The sequence below is a fragment of the Tachyglossus aculeatus genome, chromosome 21 (genome assembly GCF_015852505.1).
Source record: "Tachyglossus aculeatus isolate mTacAcu1 chromosome 21, mTacAcu1.pri, whole genome shotgun sequence".
Classification (NCBI taxonomy): domain Eukaryota; kingdom Metazoa; phylum Chordata; class Mammalia; order Monotremata; family Tachyglossidae; genus Tachyglossus; species Tachyglossus aculeatus.
Genome location: NC_052086.1, coordinates 55,019,351 through 55,037,681, shown reverse-complemented (window position 1 = coordinate 55,037,681; position 18,331 = coordinate 55,019,351). Strand labels below are relative to the sequence as shown.

At 49.1% G+C, this 18,331-nt stretch overlaps 1 protein-coding gene across 7 annotated transcripts in view; it reads right to left on the bottom strand.

The window, feature by feature from the left end:
* Positions 1-1,943: 1,943 nt before the first annotated feature.
* PEMT (phosphatidylethanolamine N-methyltransferase) overlaps positions 1,944-18,331 on the bottom strand; it is a 204,611-nt gene continuing 188,223 nt past the window's right edge. For all 7 annotated transcript variants that reach the window (XM_038763877.1, XM_038763878.1, XM_038763880.1 and 4 more), the window contains 2 exons: positions 7,336-7,410; positions 1,944-2,289 (listed from right to left, as the gene is read on the bottom strand). In XM_038763877.1, the coding sequence (XP_038619805.1) occupies positions 2,235-2,289; positions 7,336-7,410 (130 nt within the window). In that variant the 3' untranslated portion in view covers positions 1,944-2,234. The remainder of the gene's footprint in view (positions 2,290-7,335; positions 7,411-18,331) is intronic.

The following is an 18,331-nucleotide window of genomic DNA, read 5'->3' as shown; positions in this document are numbered from 1 at the left end:
CCTTGATGGTTCCCGGGGTGACATCTTCAGCCGGGAGGGAAAGAAGGCCTTGAGGCAGCAGCTCTCCGGGATCTCCAGTGGGTGCCCATGCCCATTTCCCTAGAGATTTCTCCCTGTAGGCTTCGGGTTCAGAATGAAGGAGGGAGAGTTGAGAATAGGGTAGGGGTTAGGAGAGAAGAGGAAGGGAACGGGGCTGCCTTAGGACTGAGACACAATTCTCTGCCTCTGGTCATGGACGGCGCCTCAGCAAAAGCTGGGCACTCTCAGGCTGCCTGCCTGATTGACTGACTGACTGGGGAGTAAGGAATAGTCTCCAACTATCACTGTGTCCTGCCATTGGTGTTACCTTTGTTAAACCTCAGAACCATCCACACTCTCAAGGTAGAAGGCCCATAGCCAGGTCATTCCGTGAGGCTGAACGGGTTCCCTCAGGCCACTCTGTGGGTTCTGTCCCTGTCACTACACATCCTGAAGCACTGGTCCTTCCAAAGCAAAAAGATCTATCGTTCTCATTAGCCCCTTCTGGCAATAAACCGGGAGGACGGGGAGGGCGGGGGCATCTTGACACCTTCCAGGATTCCCCCACTTCAAGTCACGCCTTGGATCTTCCCTCGGGGGAAGCTAGAGGAAGGGAGAGAAAGAATGAGCAGAAGCAGACTACTTTCTGCAAACTAGGTGAGGAGGGGCACGCCGATTGGTTCCGCCGCTGTCTTTCTCTGCTATAAATGACTTGATAAAATTAGATGGCACGAGGAGCGCCTAGGGGACCACTAGACTAATAAGGTCGGAAGATCTGAAAGGGGAAACAGAGAAGCTGTCCTATTTGCAAACTACTCAGAGGAACTGGATGGCGGGCCCTTCTGTGGACTCCTCTCGGTTGGGACGGGGGGAAGAGAATGACTTCCAGAGAAGATACAGGAATGAAAAATGGTCCTCTAAGGGCACAGTGCCAGGACATGGGCAGCCAACGAGGATGGGGCAATAGAAGAAAGGGAGGAGGTGGAGTAAGAGGGACACCACCATGTAGAAAGGGTTGGGCAGCGTTATGCAACTTTCCAGGCCCAGAGCTTCAGTGATGGTTAAATGATGGTTAGGCGGAGATTTGTGGGCTGAGCAGAAGTTTCGTATCCTGATCCAGGCTCCATAATCGTGGACTTGCTCATCCTTCTGTAAAAGGCCAACTTCACTAATTGTGTTCCATTCCATAAGAGGGGAGACTCTATTTCTTGGGGCTACCCGTGGCACAGAAGAACCTAAGCAATGCCACTGTGCAATACCAGTGCAATACCCCTGCACCGATGGTCCACCCAGTCTAGGTTCGAGCTCCAGAGATTCTGGGAAGAACTATCTGAGGCACGGCTTCTCTCTTAAACATTCATCCTCATGGCCAGAGATGCACTATCCGTCATCCTTCACTTTTTCCTTTTTTAACCAAAATTTCCAGCTCAAAACCTGATGTGGCTTTCCCATCCCCAAATTTACTCTAACCTTTCCTGAACTTCCTGGCATTTTTGATCCACGGAACTTCCTGCTGTAAACAACTTCATATGCTAACCACCTGCCGAGGGCAGAACTATTTCCTTCTGCTGCTTTTGACCCTGCCACCGTCACGTTCCAACGAGTGCCCCCTCGCCCTGGCCCTGGGGGTGTGGGTCACGGTGAACTGAAGTTCTGCGTTCACCTGTCTGGAAGCACAGGGTCCCCAGCCCCAGGAAGACCGAACCTGAGGCCGGGCTCTAGGCCACGAGCGTTTCCCTGAGGAGACTCCCTCCTTCTCTTCTCACTGTTCAGCCGCAGGCTGCTCGGGTACCCGCAGGGTGTCAAGTACCTCGTCTCCTGATTGAAGAGAGTGGCACACCTGTTTACTATTGCCCAAGGGCCTAGGATGATGGCCTGCACAGGAAGGGGCTCAATAACCAATTGATGATGCTGCACGAGGGAGGTCAAAGAAGTGAGGTTATTTATTGAACATTAAATTCAGAAACAGGGGACTCAGGGCCGAGGAGCTATTTGGGACCCGAGGCCAACGATCTCTCCACAACCCCCTGAGTGTTGTGTGGCAGTAATCTCACTGGAACCTGAGTGGAGACCCTGGGCGGAGGGGCCGGGGTCCTCAGGCCATCGGCGGCATTTTTCGTCTCCTGCGAAATTCCCTAACCTGGAGGGTGGGCGTGTCCAGGAGGTTGGCTTTGGCAACTGTGATTTCCTGCCCTGCCACACAAACACCACTGCGGTTACTTATTCTTCATTTTTTTCGCTTTCTGCCGGTAGATCTCTTCGGTGAAAGGCCTATTTGAGGGGCACAGATGAGAGAAGTCATCAACTGGCTTTTCTTAAACTGATAACCCCATCTCCTCTCCTGACCCCGAGGGTCCCAAGCCAACCACACCCGACACTCTCCCGGGGCACCTCTCCCTCAGAGGCAGGGCAGCAGAGTCTCCCTCCCCCTGTCCCCGGAGACGTGACTCCCCGCTTCTGGGCCCAGAGGGTGGGGCGGCTCTGGGGAGGGGTGAGCTGGGCGCCTCTTTCCATCTGTGGCCGGCCGGCCCACACTCCCGGGACTGAGGGGACCATGTGCTCTGAGTACAAGATGATTCCAGCTTTGGGGACCAGGTCCGAACCCCACAAGTTATTCAGGTGTTTCTGGGTTGGAAAGGAGCCCGGCTACTCTGGCGAGAAGTTTCTCAGCTGCCCCAGACTTTCTATGAGGCCTGAAAACTTTCCGTTGGCTCCACCCATCATGACCAAGGCCATCTTCTCTCCCCTTCCAAACTGTCCTACTTTGCTCCTCCGCCCAGAGATTCTGAGACCTGAAAACTTTCCATTGGCTCCCCCCACCATTACCAAGGCTGTGTTCTCTCCCACTTCAAACCATCCTACCTCGACTCCCTCCGTCCAGAGAGTCTACGAGGCCTGAAAAGTTTCCAGTGGCTCTACCCACGATGACCAGGGCCATGTTTTCTTCCTCTCCAAAATGTCCTACCTCTCTCTCTCACCATCTCACTATCCCTGTGGAACCCAAGCAGCCGCCCTCCGTGCCGAGCAATATTCCTCAAGGACAGACCCCCGCCCCCTCCCCCATCCCAAGCATTCTCCCAAATGGGAATGAAAAGCAGACACTCAGGGGGTGGCACTTAAAAAAAAAACAACAGTACTTGTTAAGCGTGTACTAAGTGCCAGGCACTGTATGAAGCAATGGGGCAGGAACAAGCTAATCAGGTTGAACATCATCCATGTCCCACGTGGAGCTCTCAGTTACAGATGAGGTAACTGAGGCACAGAGAAGTTAAGTGACTTGCCCAACATCCCACAGTAGACAAGTGACAGAGTCAGGATTAGAACCCAGGTCTTTCTGACTCCCGGGCCTGTGGTTTACCCACTAGGCACTTCTTCTGGCCCGCTCCCTGTCAGATTTTCCTCCAACCTCTCTCTGATTTCCCTGAAACTTTGGGCCCATGAATCAAAGCCTTTTTCTCATTGCTGGGCCTTGAGGAAAGACATTTTTCAGAAACGCAGGCAGGGAGGAGAGAGGAAAGGAGCCAAGCAGAGGGCGGGGCAAAGAAGGGTTTTCCAGTTTCCAGAGAAAAACCACTGGAATTTTGAGTTTGTTTGCATAGAGGCCTTGGCTTCCTGCTGCCAGCCTGGCTTATGTTCCTCAGGCTGGCAAGTGCCCAGGGAAGTGGCTCAGGGGACCCACCAATCCAAGAAGCAGAAATGAAGAGATTCATTTTCTACACCTCTGTCAGTCCCATGGGGAGGTGGGGTGGGGGGCCAGGTCAGACGGATGTTTGTTTGTGATCCCTGCCCTCGCCTAGAAGCATCGAAGAGAAGCAGCGTGGCTCAGCGGAAAGAGCCCGGGCTTTGCAGTCAGAGGTCATAGGTTCAAATCCCGGCTCCACCACTTGTCAGCTGTGTGACTTTGGGCAAGTCTTCTCTGGGCCTCAGGTCCCTCATCTAAAATGGGGATGAAGACTGTGAGCCCCCGGTGGGACAACCTCATCACCTTGTAACCTCCCCAGGGCTTAGAACAGTGCTTTGCACATAATAAGCACTTAATAAAGGCTATCATCATTATTAGTATCGACAGTGAAGAGGTGAAAATGTTCCTGACTCTGTTCCACACTCCCATTCCTGTTCCACCCCTCCAGAAGGACATGCATTTGGAATGTGGTGGTTCCTGCTGAGACGCACAAAATCATCCTCTAAACCATAAGCTCCCCTAGACTGTAAGCTCTAGACTCCAAGTTCCTTCTGGGCAGGGAGTGCGTCTACCAACTCTGTAATACTGTACTCTCCCAAGTGCTTAGTACATTGCTCTGCACACTTTAAGTGCTCAATAAGTACCACTGATGGACTGATTCCTTCTCTCTCCCTGCATGTTTCCACCCCTGCCTGTTTTCTGTCTCTGCTCAGTACTTCTCCTACTAATTCTGTACTCTTTGCTCCCCACAATTCCCACTTCTTAGTCTTCTTGTCCCCCAGGCAGCCTCAGGGCCTCTCCAACCTCTCGGACTCTCAGGGCCTATGAGGTGTCCCTTCCCCGACTTAGACCCACTGAGCCCCTCTCGGTTTTTTGTCCCTTTTGCCCTTTTGAAGCTGTCTGGCGTACGCAGTAAAAACTGTTGACTGCAGCCACCCTTGCAGCTGCTGTTATGTACACAGAGAATACTTGCCCTGCCAGGCAGTAGCTGTGCTTACGCTATCTGTAGAAATAGGTACACGTGAATACATCAGGGTGGGGTATTGCTTGTTTTGTTTACTGAGAAGGTTTTGCAATGGGGCTTGATGGATGTAGCCTTTTGCCATCTCTGTGACTTCCAGTGTGGCCCACTGGCTAGTGGGTGATGGGAATTTTTTGCCTGGAAACTCACAAAGTAGTGTGGTTACTCTTGCGAGGCAAAATGGGGGAGTCGGTACTCATCTAATTGATCTGATTAATTGATCAGATTGCTCATCTAATTGATCTCCCCCTCCTCCCCTGCCATCTCCCCGCTTTACCTCCTTCCCCTCCCCACAGCACCTGTATATATGTATATATATTTGTACATACTTATTACTATTTATTTTACTTGTACGTATTTATTCTATTTTGTTAATATGTTTTGTTTTGTTGTCTGTCTCCCCCTTCTAAACTGTGAGCCCGCTGTTGGGTAGGGACCATCTCTAGATATATAGATGTATATATGTTTGTACATATTTGTTACTCTATTTATTTATTTCTTTATTTATTTTACTTGTACATATCTATTCTATTTATTTTATTTTGTTAGTATGTTTGGTTTTGTTCTCTGTCTCCCCCTTTAGACTGTGAGCCCGCTGTTGGGTAGGGACTGTCTCTAGATGTTGCCAACTTGTACTTCCCAAGCACTTAGTACAGTGCTCTGCACACAGTAAGCGCTCAATAAATGCTATTGAATGAATGGATCTGATTCCCACCTGTATATTCTCTCCCAGCGCTTAGGACAACGCCCTACATACTTAATAAAGAAATTCAGTGCTTAATAAATTCTACTGTTACTACTACTAAATGCTTGTAGAGTGCAGGTATGTGGCAAAGTGCCTAGGCCCAATCCAGATGGAAAAAAGCACACAGCAAGCTTAGCTGGATGACAAAGTTTTGTTTAAAGACTTCCACCTACACTCTCAGCCTTTCCAACTGGGTTAACTGAGTGACAAGATTATAAATAAGCAAGACAAGACAAAAGACAACTCAAGTGACCATATTTTCTGGACTTCAAAATGGGCGGGGAGGCTGGGGGTTTGGAGGGACGCACCGTACGCACAGTGGTAGGAAAGAAGAGGACAGGAAAGAGAAATAGAATAGAGATAAATACATAGAAAGAACCCAAATTTATGGGACAAATAATGATGATAATGATACTTGATAATGATATATGCTTGGAGTAGATGCAAAATAATCCGGTTGGACACGCCATGTCCCATGTCCCATAAGGGGCTCACAGTCTACTTAGGAGGGAGAACAGGGATTGAATCTCCATTTTACACGTGAGGAAACTGGGGCCCAGGGAAGTTAAGTGACTTGTCCAAGGTCACCCCAGGCCAGTGACGGAGCTGGGCTTAGGACACAGGCTCTCTGACTCCCAGTCCTGTGCTCTTTCTAAAAGGCCACGTAGCTAGAGACGAAGAGAAAGAGATGCAGACAGAGAGAGGGACAGCCACAGAGACACCAGATGGGAACAGAAACACACGTTCACTGGACTCGGAAGAGACCTGCAGGGGCAAGCACGAAAAGACAAGTGGCTAATGCAGTCACTGTTAAAAATAATAATAATAATAATGGAATTTATTAAGCGCTTCCTATGTGCAAAGCACTGTTCAAAGCGCTGGGGAGGCTCCAAGGTGATCAGGTGCACAGGGGGCTCACAGTCTTAATCCCCATTTTACAGATGAGGGAACTGAGGCCCAGAGAAGTGAAGTAGCTTGCCCAAAGTCACACAGCTGACAAGTGGCGGAGCTGGGATTTGAACCCAGGACCTCTGACTCCAAAGCCCGGGCTCTTTCCACTGAGCCACGCTGCTTCTCTGCTGCCACCATGCCCACCATGGCTGCTGGAGCTGCTCTCATTTGTGGCCACTGGGACTGGCTGGGGGCTACTGACTCGGCTGGTTCCCAGTGAGCCGTCAGTGGATGCAGAGGTGGTTATGCCCGGCTGGGCGGTATTAGCGGCTATTCTTTTCCCTTTCCTACTCCTGCTGTTTCTTGCGTGCTCTGGCTGTCATCCCTGCCCTCATCTCCACCGGGGCTGCTGCCACTACGGCTATATTAAGAAGCAAGACCTTATTTCCAGTCCCACCGACTGCCTTTTAGGGGGTAGGCAGGAGAGGGAGGGTGAGCAAATTTACAACCGTCCTGCCTATTATTATCCCCTTTCACCCTTGATTCTGTTCCCCCCATAGTCAGTGTGCACTTGTTGGAGGAATTCCCCTGGTCACCCTGAAACTTAGGTTCCGATGGGGTAAGGTTAGACCCACTCCCCTGGAGAATGGCATGGGAAATCTGAGTCGTTTTTCAGAGCAAGTAGTGGGGTGACTATATAAAGCACCCAAACCCCTGATTTTTACCTCTGCAGAACGACCGCACCTGTGGTTTGGAGCAAATGGGCTATTTGGAGGAATAAAAGGGGGTAATCACGTGATTCCCGGGCCCAGGCGATAAACTGTGTAGCCACTTAGCTGATTCTTCAACCAACAGGCCTCATCAAGGAGGGAGAGAGAGCCTCGCTCTCTCCTCCACTTCTCTTAGGAAAACAACATGCAGCACAGGTGAGCTGGGTCTTCTTCTGACCCAGAGGCTGCAGGACTCTAGGTTACTCACCCCTCAAATACCATCGCAACCATGTACGTCACAGCCACGACTGCCGTCAGCACAAGTCCTGTTGGGCTCGCGTTCCTGCGTTTGAGAGGAAAGAAGCAGAATGTGGGTTAAGACCACCAGTGAATAGGCCTAGGAGATTCAAGAGGCCTCTTCCCTTCTTGAGACAAGCACCCTTGTTCTCCGTTTCCTGATCATCGGGGCACAGAGGTGAAACGTGGCCTGATGGGCCTGGCAGTCAGAAGGACCTGGGTTCTAGTCCCACCCCCACCACTTTCATTCATTCAATCGTATCTACTGAGCGCTTACTGTGTGCAGAGCACTGTACTAAGCACTTGGGAAGTCCAGGTCGGCAACATATAGAGACGGTCCCTACCCAACAATGGGCTCGCAATCTAGAAGGGGGAGACAGACAACAAAACAAGTAGACAGGTGTCAAAATCGCCAGAACAAAGAGGATTATAGCTATATGCACATCATAAACAAAATAAGTAGAATAGTAAATATGGACAAGCAACATAGAGTAATAAATCTGTACAAATTAGAGAAGCAGTGTGGCTCAGTGGAAAAGAGCCCAGGCTTTGGAGTCAGAGGTCATGGGTTCAAATGCCGGCTCCGTCAATTGTCAGCTGTGTGACTTTGGGCAAGTCACTTCACTTCTCTGTGCCTCACTTACCTCATCTGTAAAATGGGGATTAAGATTGTGAGCCCCCCGTGGGACAACCTGATCACCTTGTAACCTCCCCAAGCGCTTAGAACAGTGCTTTGCACATAGTAAGCGCTTAATAAATTCCATTATTATTATTATTATTATTACAAATATATACAAGTGCTGTGGGGAGGGGAAGGAGGTAGGGTCGGGGGGATGTGTCTGCTGGGTGACCTTGGGTAAGTCACTTCACTTCTCTGTGCCTCAGTTACCTCATCTGTAAAATGGGATTTAAGACTGTAAGCCCAATGTGGGACACAGACCGTTCCCAACCTGATTAGATTGTATCTACCCCAGCGTTTAGACCAGTGCTTGACACACAGTAAGCGCTTAACAAATATCATCACTGCTATTATTATTAAGGTTACTTGGCTGGCTTTGCACACAGTAAGTGCTCAATAAATACAATTGATTGATTGATTGGCTCCTCGTCTTCACCCACGGCTCCGGGGCGGGCTTCCCACTAGCCTCCTGGCCCGGCTCGTGGCTCTGCCGCTCTGCAGGGCTGCCCTGCAAACTCACTTGGGACTGCTCACAATTTTTGCATTTATTTTTCTTTACTCACTCCACCTCCCCTTCCCCACGGCTCCCCTGCATACCATTTTCCCACATTCCAAGATCCCAAACTTGCTTCCCCCATTCCCGGGTCTCCCCTGCATTCCTCCCTCTGCTGCTGGTGGCCACTTGACTCAATATCTGGTAGCCCCAGCTCTGTCCCTCCCTGAGAACGACCCCCTCCTCACCCCCCAACAAAATGTCTGGGCAGAAGGAAGGGACTGGCCTGACATGGAGGGGGAAGAGGGTCACCCCACTTCCTGTGCAGATGAGGATCTCATAGTGCCTGGGGGACTCAAGAAAGCTGTGGGGATGGAGGGTTGACAGGATAAAGGGGAATGGGATGGTGGGGACAAGGATGAGGGAATCAATACATAACCAGACTTTCCTGGGTGACGCATCACATTAAGGTCAGTTTGGCTGGCAGGAATATGTGAACCACCTTCCACTTGGAATTCAATATTCATTTAAATGGTGTTACTATTTAAACTTCTCTCAACTCAAGTACCTCCTTTTAGCCTCTTAACACTCTGAAGAGATAAGAAGGGCAAGGCTTATTTTCTTCATTGTACAGTAGGAGGAAGCTGAGAGGATGTGACTTGACCCAACTCACACAATCAATCAATCAATCACTCAATAGAAGAGCTGAGACTAGAACTCACAACCCGAGACTCTCCAACCCGGCGCTCTGGCCTTTAGAACCATAACCACTCCTCACTCCTCCTTCCATTCAAATGAAGAACAAAAAAATAGTTTGGCTTAGTAGCGCCCTTCACTTTGTTGAAATCTTCTTCTGCGCACGTCTCCCCACTCCTCAAAAAGCCTCACATGATTTCCCGTTCCTCTGCGCCTCGCGTAGAAACTCCTGACCATAGGCTTTGGAGCCAATTTTATCACTCATCTCTTCCTCTTACTCATCCACTCTCTTCTCCCACTACCTCCCAGCTCGCACTCTTTGTTTCTCTCAAGCTCACCTTGGGAGAAGAAACATGCCTCAGAAACCTTGTCTGAGAGGAAACATTACTGCATGTGAACTTGTGTGTCTTTCATGAGTGTGTGTCTCCCATCACATGTTATGTGAAGACGTGTGTGCAATCTGGAAGTTCAGCAGATTGCAAGAATATGCGTATGTGCATCTTTACATGAATATATACATATGTGTGTGTATGAATGCTGCTGCTTCCAAATCTATACTTCACACTGCTGCCCAGATCATCTCTGTTCAGAAATGTCTGGGCATGTCACTCCCCTCCTCAAAATTCTCCAGTGGCTGCCTGTCAACCTACAAATCAAGAAAAAACTCCTTACTCTCGGCTTCAAGGCTGTCCATCCCCTCGCCCTCTCCTACCTCACCTCCCTTCTTCTCCAGCCCAGCCCGCACCCTCCGCGCCTCTGCCGCTACATGTCTACATGTTTTGTTGTCTGTCTCCCCCTTCTAGACTGTGAGCCCGTTGTTGGGTAGGGTCCGTCTCTAGATGTTGCTGACATACTTCCCAAGCGCTTAGTACAGTGCTCTGCACAGAGTAAGTGCTCAATAAATACGATTGAATAAATGAATGAATGAATGTAATGAGTATATGTTTCAAGTGTACATGTGAGTGTGGTGAGCGTGCAGAGAAGGATGTTTACATATAACAGGGTGGGAGGTGAGGATGGGTATACATCTGGGGATGTATGGGAAGTGGGCTGGGAATTTTTAACCTATATATGTCTTTGTTTGGGCAGGGAAATGGGAGGTGGGTGAACAAATGGGTGCATGTAGTAGGGGGGAGAATGGTTTCTGCCCCAGAAACATGAGCAGCAAGCGAGGAATCTCTCCCTTGGACACCTCCCTGCAGACCCCAGCAGCTTCTGCCGTCGCTGAGGGTGGCCTGGTGTGCTCAGGACCCAGGGAGGGTGGGGAGGCCAGGCCAGGGTGGCTTCGGGAGTTGTGGGGAGGGTGGTTCCTTGGACGGGCCTCAAGCTGTGGCAGCAATCCAGTGGGGAAATTCCTCTAGCTGCCATGCCGTTCTTTACGTCAGGGCCCTGAACTGAAAAAAATTAACGGGAAGCCAGACGGATAAACAAATCCACCCCAAAAGAGGGAAGAAGAAAGGTTTTGCAGGGACACAGTGGGCTAAAGCAAAGAGAAGAGCAGAGGTAGATAAATTCACCATTTTGATGAAGCCTTCCTGAAGGAGGAATTCTGCCGAACGCTTTACTGACAGAGCCGGTAACGCTCTGGGCCTAAATGGCGGGCTGACCACCCTCTGTGAGGGGCCTGGAGATGGGAGGCTGGCCAGATGGTAAGCTGAGGTCGCTTTCAGTCCTACGCTACAAATGTTCCTCTGAGGGCAGGCCAGTTTGTTTCCCAGACCCGGGGCCCGGGCACACCAAATTAGCATGGCCCTTGGAGGGTGCCTGGGAATCCCCGGCCCACGTCATCCCCAGGGCCTGGAATGCCCTCCCTCTGCCCATCCGCCAAGCTAGCTCTCTTCCTCCCTTCAAGGCCCTACTGAGAGCTCACCTCCTCCAGGAGGCCTTCCCAGACTGAGCCCCTTCCTTCCTCTCCCCCTCCTCCCCCTTTCCGTCCCCCCATCTTACCTCCTTCCCTTCCCCACAGCACCTGTATATATGTATATATGTTTGTACATATTTATTACTCTATTTATTTATTTTACTTGTACACATCTATTCTATTTATTCTATTTTGTTAGTATGTTTGGTTTTGTTCTCTGTCTCCCCCTTTTAGACTGTGAGCCCACTGTTGGGTAGGGACTGTCTCTATATGTTGCCAATTTGTACTTCCCAAGCGCTTAGTACAGTGCTCTGCACATAGTAAGCGCTCAATAAATACGATTGATGATGATGATGATGATCACCCTCTGTGGCTGCATTAGGCCGGGCCTGCTGACTCACCCCATCACTTCTGGGAACATGCTTCTTCTTTTCTCCTTGGGCTGCCTCTTGTCAAAGGAAGCTGGGTTGAACTAACATCTTCAAAGCTTTGGATGTCTCTAGGGGATTCCCCTTATTTTTTTTTTTTTTTTGGCTTGAATGATCTGGATAAACTAACTTTACCGCTTGCTTCACTGGGGCTCCAAAGAGCCAGCCTATGGCAGTCTAGTTACAACACATAGATGAAAATCAGATTCAGGGACCAACTACCACTGAACGTGTATCCAGCATGGCCTACGGGAAAGTGCATAGCCCTGGAAATCAGAAGACCTGGGTTCTAATAATAATGACAATAATTATGGTATTTGCTAAGTGCTTACTATGTGCCTAGCAATGTTCTAAAAGCTGGGGTAGATATACAAGGTAATGCGGTTGTCCCATGTGGCGCTCACAGTCTCAACCCCCATTGTACAGATGAAGTAGCTGAGGCACAGAGAATTAAGTGGCTTGCCCAAGGTCACACAACAGACAAAGTGGTGGAGCCGGGATTAGAACCCATGCCCTTTGACTTCCAAGCCCGTACTCTTTCCACTAAGCCGCGCTGCTTCACAACACCTTTGCCACTCTGCTGTGTGACTATGAGCAAATTACTTCATGTCTCTGTTCCTGAGTTCCCTCATCTGCAAAATGGGGATGCAATACCTGTTCTTCCTCCTGCTAAGACGGTGAGCATCAGGTGGGACCTGATTATCTTGTATCTACCCCAATGCTCCGTCTCAGCAGGAGGGAGAACAGGCATTGCATCCCCATTTTGCAGATGAGGGAACTCAGGCACAGAGACATGAAGTGATTTGCCCATGGTCCCACAGAAGAGTGGCAAAGGTGTTGAGAAGCAGCATTTGACACACAGCCAGTGTTTAACAAATACCATAATTATTATTTGTTAGTTATTTTCTGCCATGTTCCTATGAGGGAAGTGAGGTAGATTAGCACTCTTACACCAAGGAGAATACTGAGGCTTTCTCAGGGCCACACAATTAAACAGGGGGTGAGGGGAGGCTAACAGTCACAATCATGAAACATTTTTATTTTTTCTTTAAGGTATTTGTTAAGCACTTACCATGTTCCAGGCACTGTATTAAGCACTGGGGTAGATAAAAGCTAATTACCTTGGACACAGCCCATGTCCCAAATGGGGCTCACAGTCTTATTCCCCATTTTACAGATGAGGCAACTGAGGCCCAGAGAAGGTAAATGGCTTGCCCAAGGATACAGAACAGACAAGTGGCGGAGTCAGGATTAGAACTCAGAGCCTTCTGACTCCCAGCCCCATGCTGCTTCTCAAGCTTCCCATCTGCTTGGCCTACTGGGCTCTGTGGCTTCCCTAAACCCATAGCTCAAAGCTCATAACCGCTCCTTCCACTTGCTCCCGGAGCCCCTGACCTTGCGGGACCACTAAATAAAAGGCAGTTGTTCCATCCTTGGGCTCCTCCTCCACCTCTCCCAAGGGGTAAAGCCCTAAGAATCCTTTCCTGGGTTTCGAAATATTCTCAGAACAGCGCTGTGAGTTTCCCATTTCCTCCATCAACAACGCCTTTGGAACCGACAGTCCACACATACATTAAAGGAGCTGATGGGGGTACTTTCCGGAGTTCTAGGGAAGAAGGTGGAGAATTCTGGGGAGGCTGAATCAATCAATCAATCGTATTTATTGAGCGCTTACTGTGTGCAGAGCACTGCACTAAGCGCTTAAGTTCTTGTTCAGATACGAAGAGAAGCAGCGTGGGCCAGTGGGTAGAGCCTGGGCCTGGGAATCAAAAGGACCTGGGTTCTAATCCGAGCTCAGCCACTTATTTGTTGTTTTCTGTTTCCTGACCGTCGGGGCCTAGAGATGAAACATGGCCTAGTGGATAGAGCACGGGCACGGGAGTCAGAAGGACCTGGGTTCTCGTTCCGGCTCCACCCCTTGTCGGCTGGGTGACCCTGGGCAAGTCGTTTCACTTCTCTGTGCCTCAGTTACCTCATCTGTAAAACGGGGATTAAGACCGTGAGCCCCATGTGGGACAGGGACTGTCCCCAACCTGATGAGATCGTATCTACCCCAGCGCTTAGAACAGTGCTTGACACATAATAAGCACTCAGCAATCCCACTATTATTAGAGGAGCAGCCTGGGATGCAGAGGAACTCCGCTCCCGTGGCTGAAGCAGAGAAGAAAGAAAACTCTCCATTTCTTGCCCCTCCTAGGAAGAGCAATTACAGTGTTCCGCTGGCTCCCACAGTTGTTTGCTCTGCAATCAATCAATTTATTGAGTACTTAGTGTGCACAGCACTGTACTAAGCGCTTGGGAGAGTACAATATTAACAGAGTGGGTAGACACATTCCCTGCTCACCATGGCATTCAGCCGTGGTTTCATCAGGACTCTCTTGGCTCTGCCTCTAGAACGAGGCCTCCTTACTACGAGCACCAACGGCAGGGTCGAGGGAGAGAGTGGGAGGTGACCCGTAACGGATCGTTTCAGGAGAAGGGTGAACCACAGTGATTTGGGCCACGCAAGCCGGCCAGTGGCCTTTAAGAGTGAAACAAGCTGGGGGAGGGACAGGGAGGAGGGGTTCTTACTTCAGTGCCTCAGGTGCTGGCTGCCCAATTCAACCTCCACCCACTCAAAGGGGCTAAGGTTAATATATTTTTCGTGTGGCTCTAGCTGCTCCTCTCCATTCTGGAGGGCATTTACCCCATCTGTCTATCGGAACAGAGCACAGACGAGAAAAGCTTGGCCGGCAGAGGCAGCTCCAAGAAAAGACCAAAGAGAAGAAAGCCAACTCCTGCTTCTCTGTGGGGATGGAGGTTGGGCATGGGCCAGGATGATTTATTCCTGTCCCCATCTCAACTTTGAGTTTCAACCGGCTCCCGCACCATGGGTTTTTTTTTTTTACCAGAGCTGCCAAACTGTTAGGCTTGCCCTTCCTGTTACTTGCCTGTTGTGTGACTTTGGGCATGTTACTAAACTTCTCTGGGCCTCTACTTCCTCCCTTTTAAAATGGCAATTAAATGTTCTCCTTTCTCCTTAGACTGAGGGTCCTACATGAGACAGGGACTGCGTCCAACGCATCTTATTTATTTATATTACTATCTGTCTCTCCAGCCCTCTAGACTGTAAGCTCGTGGGCAGGGACTGTGTCTGCTTATTGTTATATTGTACTCTCCCAAGTGCTTAGTACAGTGCTCTGCTCACAGTAAGTGCTCAAAAATACAACTAAATGTAACAATCCCAGTAGTTAGTATAGTGCTTGGCACAAAGAAAGTGCTTAACAAATGCCATAATAATACTATTATTATGGTACTTGTTGATACAGTAAATACAATTATTATTATTATTGTTCTCCTCCACCACCCCCTATTAGCAGTGAGACTGTCCTGGGGGACCAGGAAAAGGAAAGGGTTTTTAGGTTCCCAATCCCCAGTAGTTGAGCATTGACTGGAATGACCCATCTTCTCATTTTGCCAGCCTTTCATTTCTGTTTATCCTGCCTTCATAAGGGCAGCTTGGCTCTCTACTATGATCTTCTAAAACATGCTAAATCAGGTGTCCTTACTGACTGATCTAAAAAGGTACAGATTTGCATGACCAGATGTTGGAAGTAGAAGAACGGCATAATTTGGCTGCATTTCCACTGCACCCAGTTAGCATGATTTAAACCACCCTGCTTCGGAAACTTAATCTCCAGTGAGACGGCTTTCCCATTCCGACTGCCCTGACAAGGGTCAAACTGAAGGGGAAACAAAAACTCCCCAGCCTTTCTAGGACCTTCATTGGACAGGAGGTGAGTTCAGTGACCCTCTCTGCCTTTCCAATAATATTCACTGCCTGCCCTTCAACTCCCACCTCAAATTCAAACCCTAAAAAGAGTAGTGGAAACAAATAATTAAAAAAAATTAACTATCCTTAAAAAGGGGTCCATTTTCTCTTGGGAAATGTTTTGTCTGGTCACGTGTGTATGAGGCAAGTGATAGCGACTGTAGTCTCGGTGATCAGCCCCCCCTTCCCTCCAGTTTCTCCTGGACAATCATCCTGCATATAGGGGTGGGTGTCACATTGTGGGGTTGTTTTGATCAACTCCTGGGCCTTTATGGAGTCCAAAAAAAATCCTGAACCTCTGTGACAGGGGATTCCTGGGCCCAGAAGTTGATGAGTAAGGATGACTAGAGGGTATTTCTGGCCAAAGATCTAAGGCTAGGGCACACTTTACCTTCTGCAGCCTGAAGAACTTAAGAAAAGCAGGAGGAAGCTGAATGGGCTCCCCTAAGGGCCTGGTACGAAGGAAGCAGGTGAGGGAACAAGGGCTACCAGGTGGCACTTGTCAGAGGCAGCTGGGCCTCTGGCAGAGAAAGAAGGAAAAAAGAAAACAACCAGTTGTGAAATCGTGGGGCTGCTGGGATCCAGACGTCTGAAGATGTCCTGGGTCTTGCCAGGAAGAAAAGGGGAAGACTGTCACTGGAGATGCTGAGGAAAGGTGAAACTTGAGTGATCAGTCAGGGAGGTGGGGCAGTCCCTTGATGTGGGCGCTGGGGAAAGTTGGAGCCCATTATGGTAGAGGGCAGGAGCAGTTAAAAAGCCAGGTTTGGAGGGCTTGATCATGAAATAAGCTTCTGCTATAAATTGCAAGGCCCAAGTATTCTCCTGGGAAGTGGGAGGGAGAATCATCAGATCCTGGAGCTGGAAAAGGACATCAAGAAGTCACTTAGCCCAACCCTCTACTTTCTTGTAGGAGATAATCTAAATAATGATGATAACAATCATAATAGTGATAATAATTGTGATATTTAAGCACTTACTATGTACCAAGCACTTGCCTACGATACAAGATAATCATGTCCCACATGGTATTGAATCCTCATTTTGCAGATGAGGGAACTGAAACACAGAGAAATGAGTTGCCCAAGGTCATACTGCAGGTATGTGGTGGAGCCAGGACTAGAACCCAGGTCCATATATATATTTTAATAATCCAGAGATAGCAATCCTCAGGTTGTTCCTGAATTTAATCACTCGATAGCTACTGAACTCTTTTGCTGCATATTAAGCTTGGACAGAGAAACTTCCATCAGTTGGTAGCAAAGGGTTTCAGAGTATAAGGGCAAGGAGACCTTTCCTTCCAGCCCTTTGGTGCCTAAAACACAGAGAGGGATTAAGTAAAGGGGGGGGGGGGGGGGGGGGGGTGGAATGGGAGGGGTTGTGTGTGTGCATGCATGCAGACTGACCTACTTCCTTCAGAATAGCAACTCTGACTTTGAGGCAAGACTTATTAAATGTCTGACATCTCACCCCTGGCATTAGCAAGCGAGCAACCTACCATGACTTCCAGAGTGACTCACACAAAGAGTTGTTTAGAATCAAAAGCTGGAGTGGGGAACCTCAAAGGGTCAGCTGGTGCAGCCCCCTGCCTCGAGGCAGGTGAGTGCCTAAATCAATCAGGATCGTCTCTTAATTATGTTTAACGAGGCAGTGCCACACTGGTGACCCCAGTGAGGATAACTTGGCTGAGCAATTTTAAGATAGAATGAGGGTGGTGGTGGGATACAGAACAAAAGTCATTGCATCTCTGCCGCATCCTGCCCCCTCTGACACCTTGCTTCACTTGAAGCCGTGGTCCATGGTTAGGCTCTTCTCTCTCTTTCTGTCTGTCTGTCTGTCTGTCTGTCTCTATATCTCCCCCTCTCTCTTTCCCATACCTTCTTTGCATTCTACTGGAGACAGATGAACATTTACAGTCCAATCTCAGCTCTCTTTAAGAATGATGAATTTCAGATCCCAGTATGCTGAGAAAGACCACTGTGTCGGTGTCGTGGGCAGACCGTGCTTAATGGGGAGCTGAGAGAGGTACTGTTAACAAGACCCAGGAGTTTGATGGTGGGGAGTACATTCTGGTTTACATCACCAGAAGGTGCCTTATTAGCTAGCAGTCCACTCCTGAAAATGTCGGCAACATCGGAGGGGATTCTCCTCAGAGGAATTGGCCAAGTCACCTCTTAGACAGGAAGTCAATAAGCAAGGCGATCCCTGACTAATGATGAGAGTTTAATCACAACGCGGGGTGTTTCGATTTCCTTTTCGTCTCCAGGCTGAAGTGGAGAGGGCTGATGAAGCCCCTGACCTTGGCAATGGAACGGAAATTATTCTTCCCCAGGTGTGCTGTTTCAGGTTTTGGGATGACCTTGCCTTCTCTTCTAAATTGGAACAAATAGCTGTCTGTTGGCTAGGGCAGGCCCAGGGCCCCAAAATGTGAGAATCAGCATTATGCCTCAAGACTCTGGAGTGAGCCAAATGCCTACCATTGGCCCTCTACTGCAGTGGCAACTTTGGTTTCATTTGTAAAGTTCTCACTTCGCTCTATATGTGAATTCTGAGAGCGCCAGAGACAGCTAGCAGATGGTGAGACGAGGCGGTATGCTTGATTAATTCATCTACCAAAAAATCCTAGTTACTGTTTTATGTTAAGCATTTACTTTGTGCCAGGCATTGTACTAAGTGCTGGGGTAAATACAAGCTAACCAGGTTGGACATGGTCCATGTCCCATATGGGGCTCACAGTCCTAATCCCCATTTTAACTGGGGTAGAGAGAAGTTATGTAACTTGTCCAAGGTCACACATCAGACAAGTGGCAGAGCCAGGATCCCCTTCCATCCCAAATCAAATGAAAAATCTGCCCCTCTTAAATGTGTAGTTGACACTTGTGGTACTTGTCAGTGGAGCTGAAGGAGAGGACGCTTGTTCCAGCCGGAAACATTCGGAAACTCAAATAATCTGTGTTTGCCCTATGACCTCAATAATCTGAATCTAGACTCTTCTTCCTTTT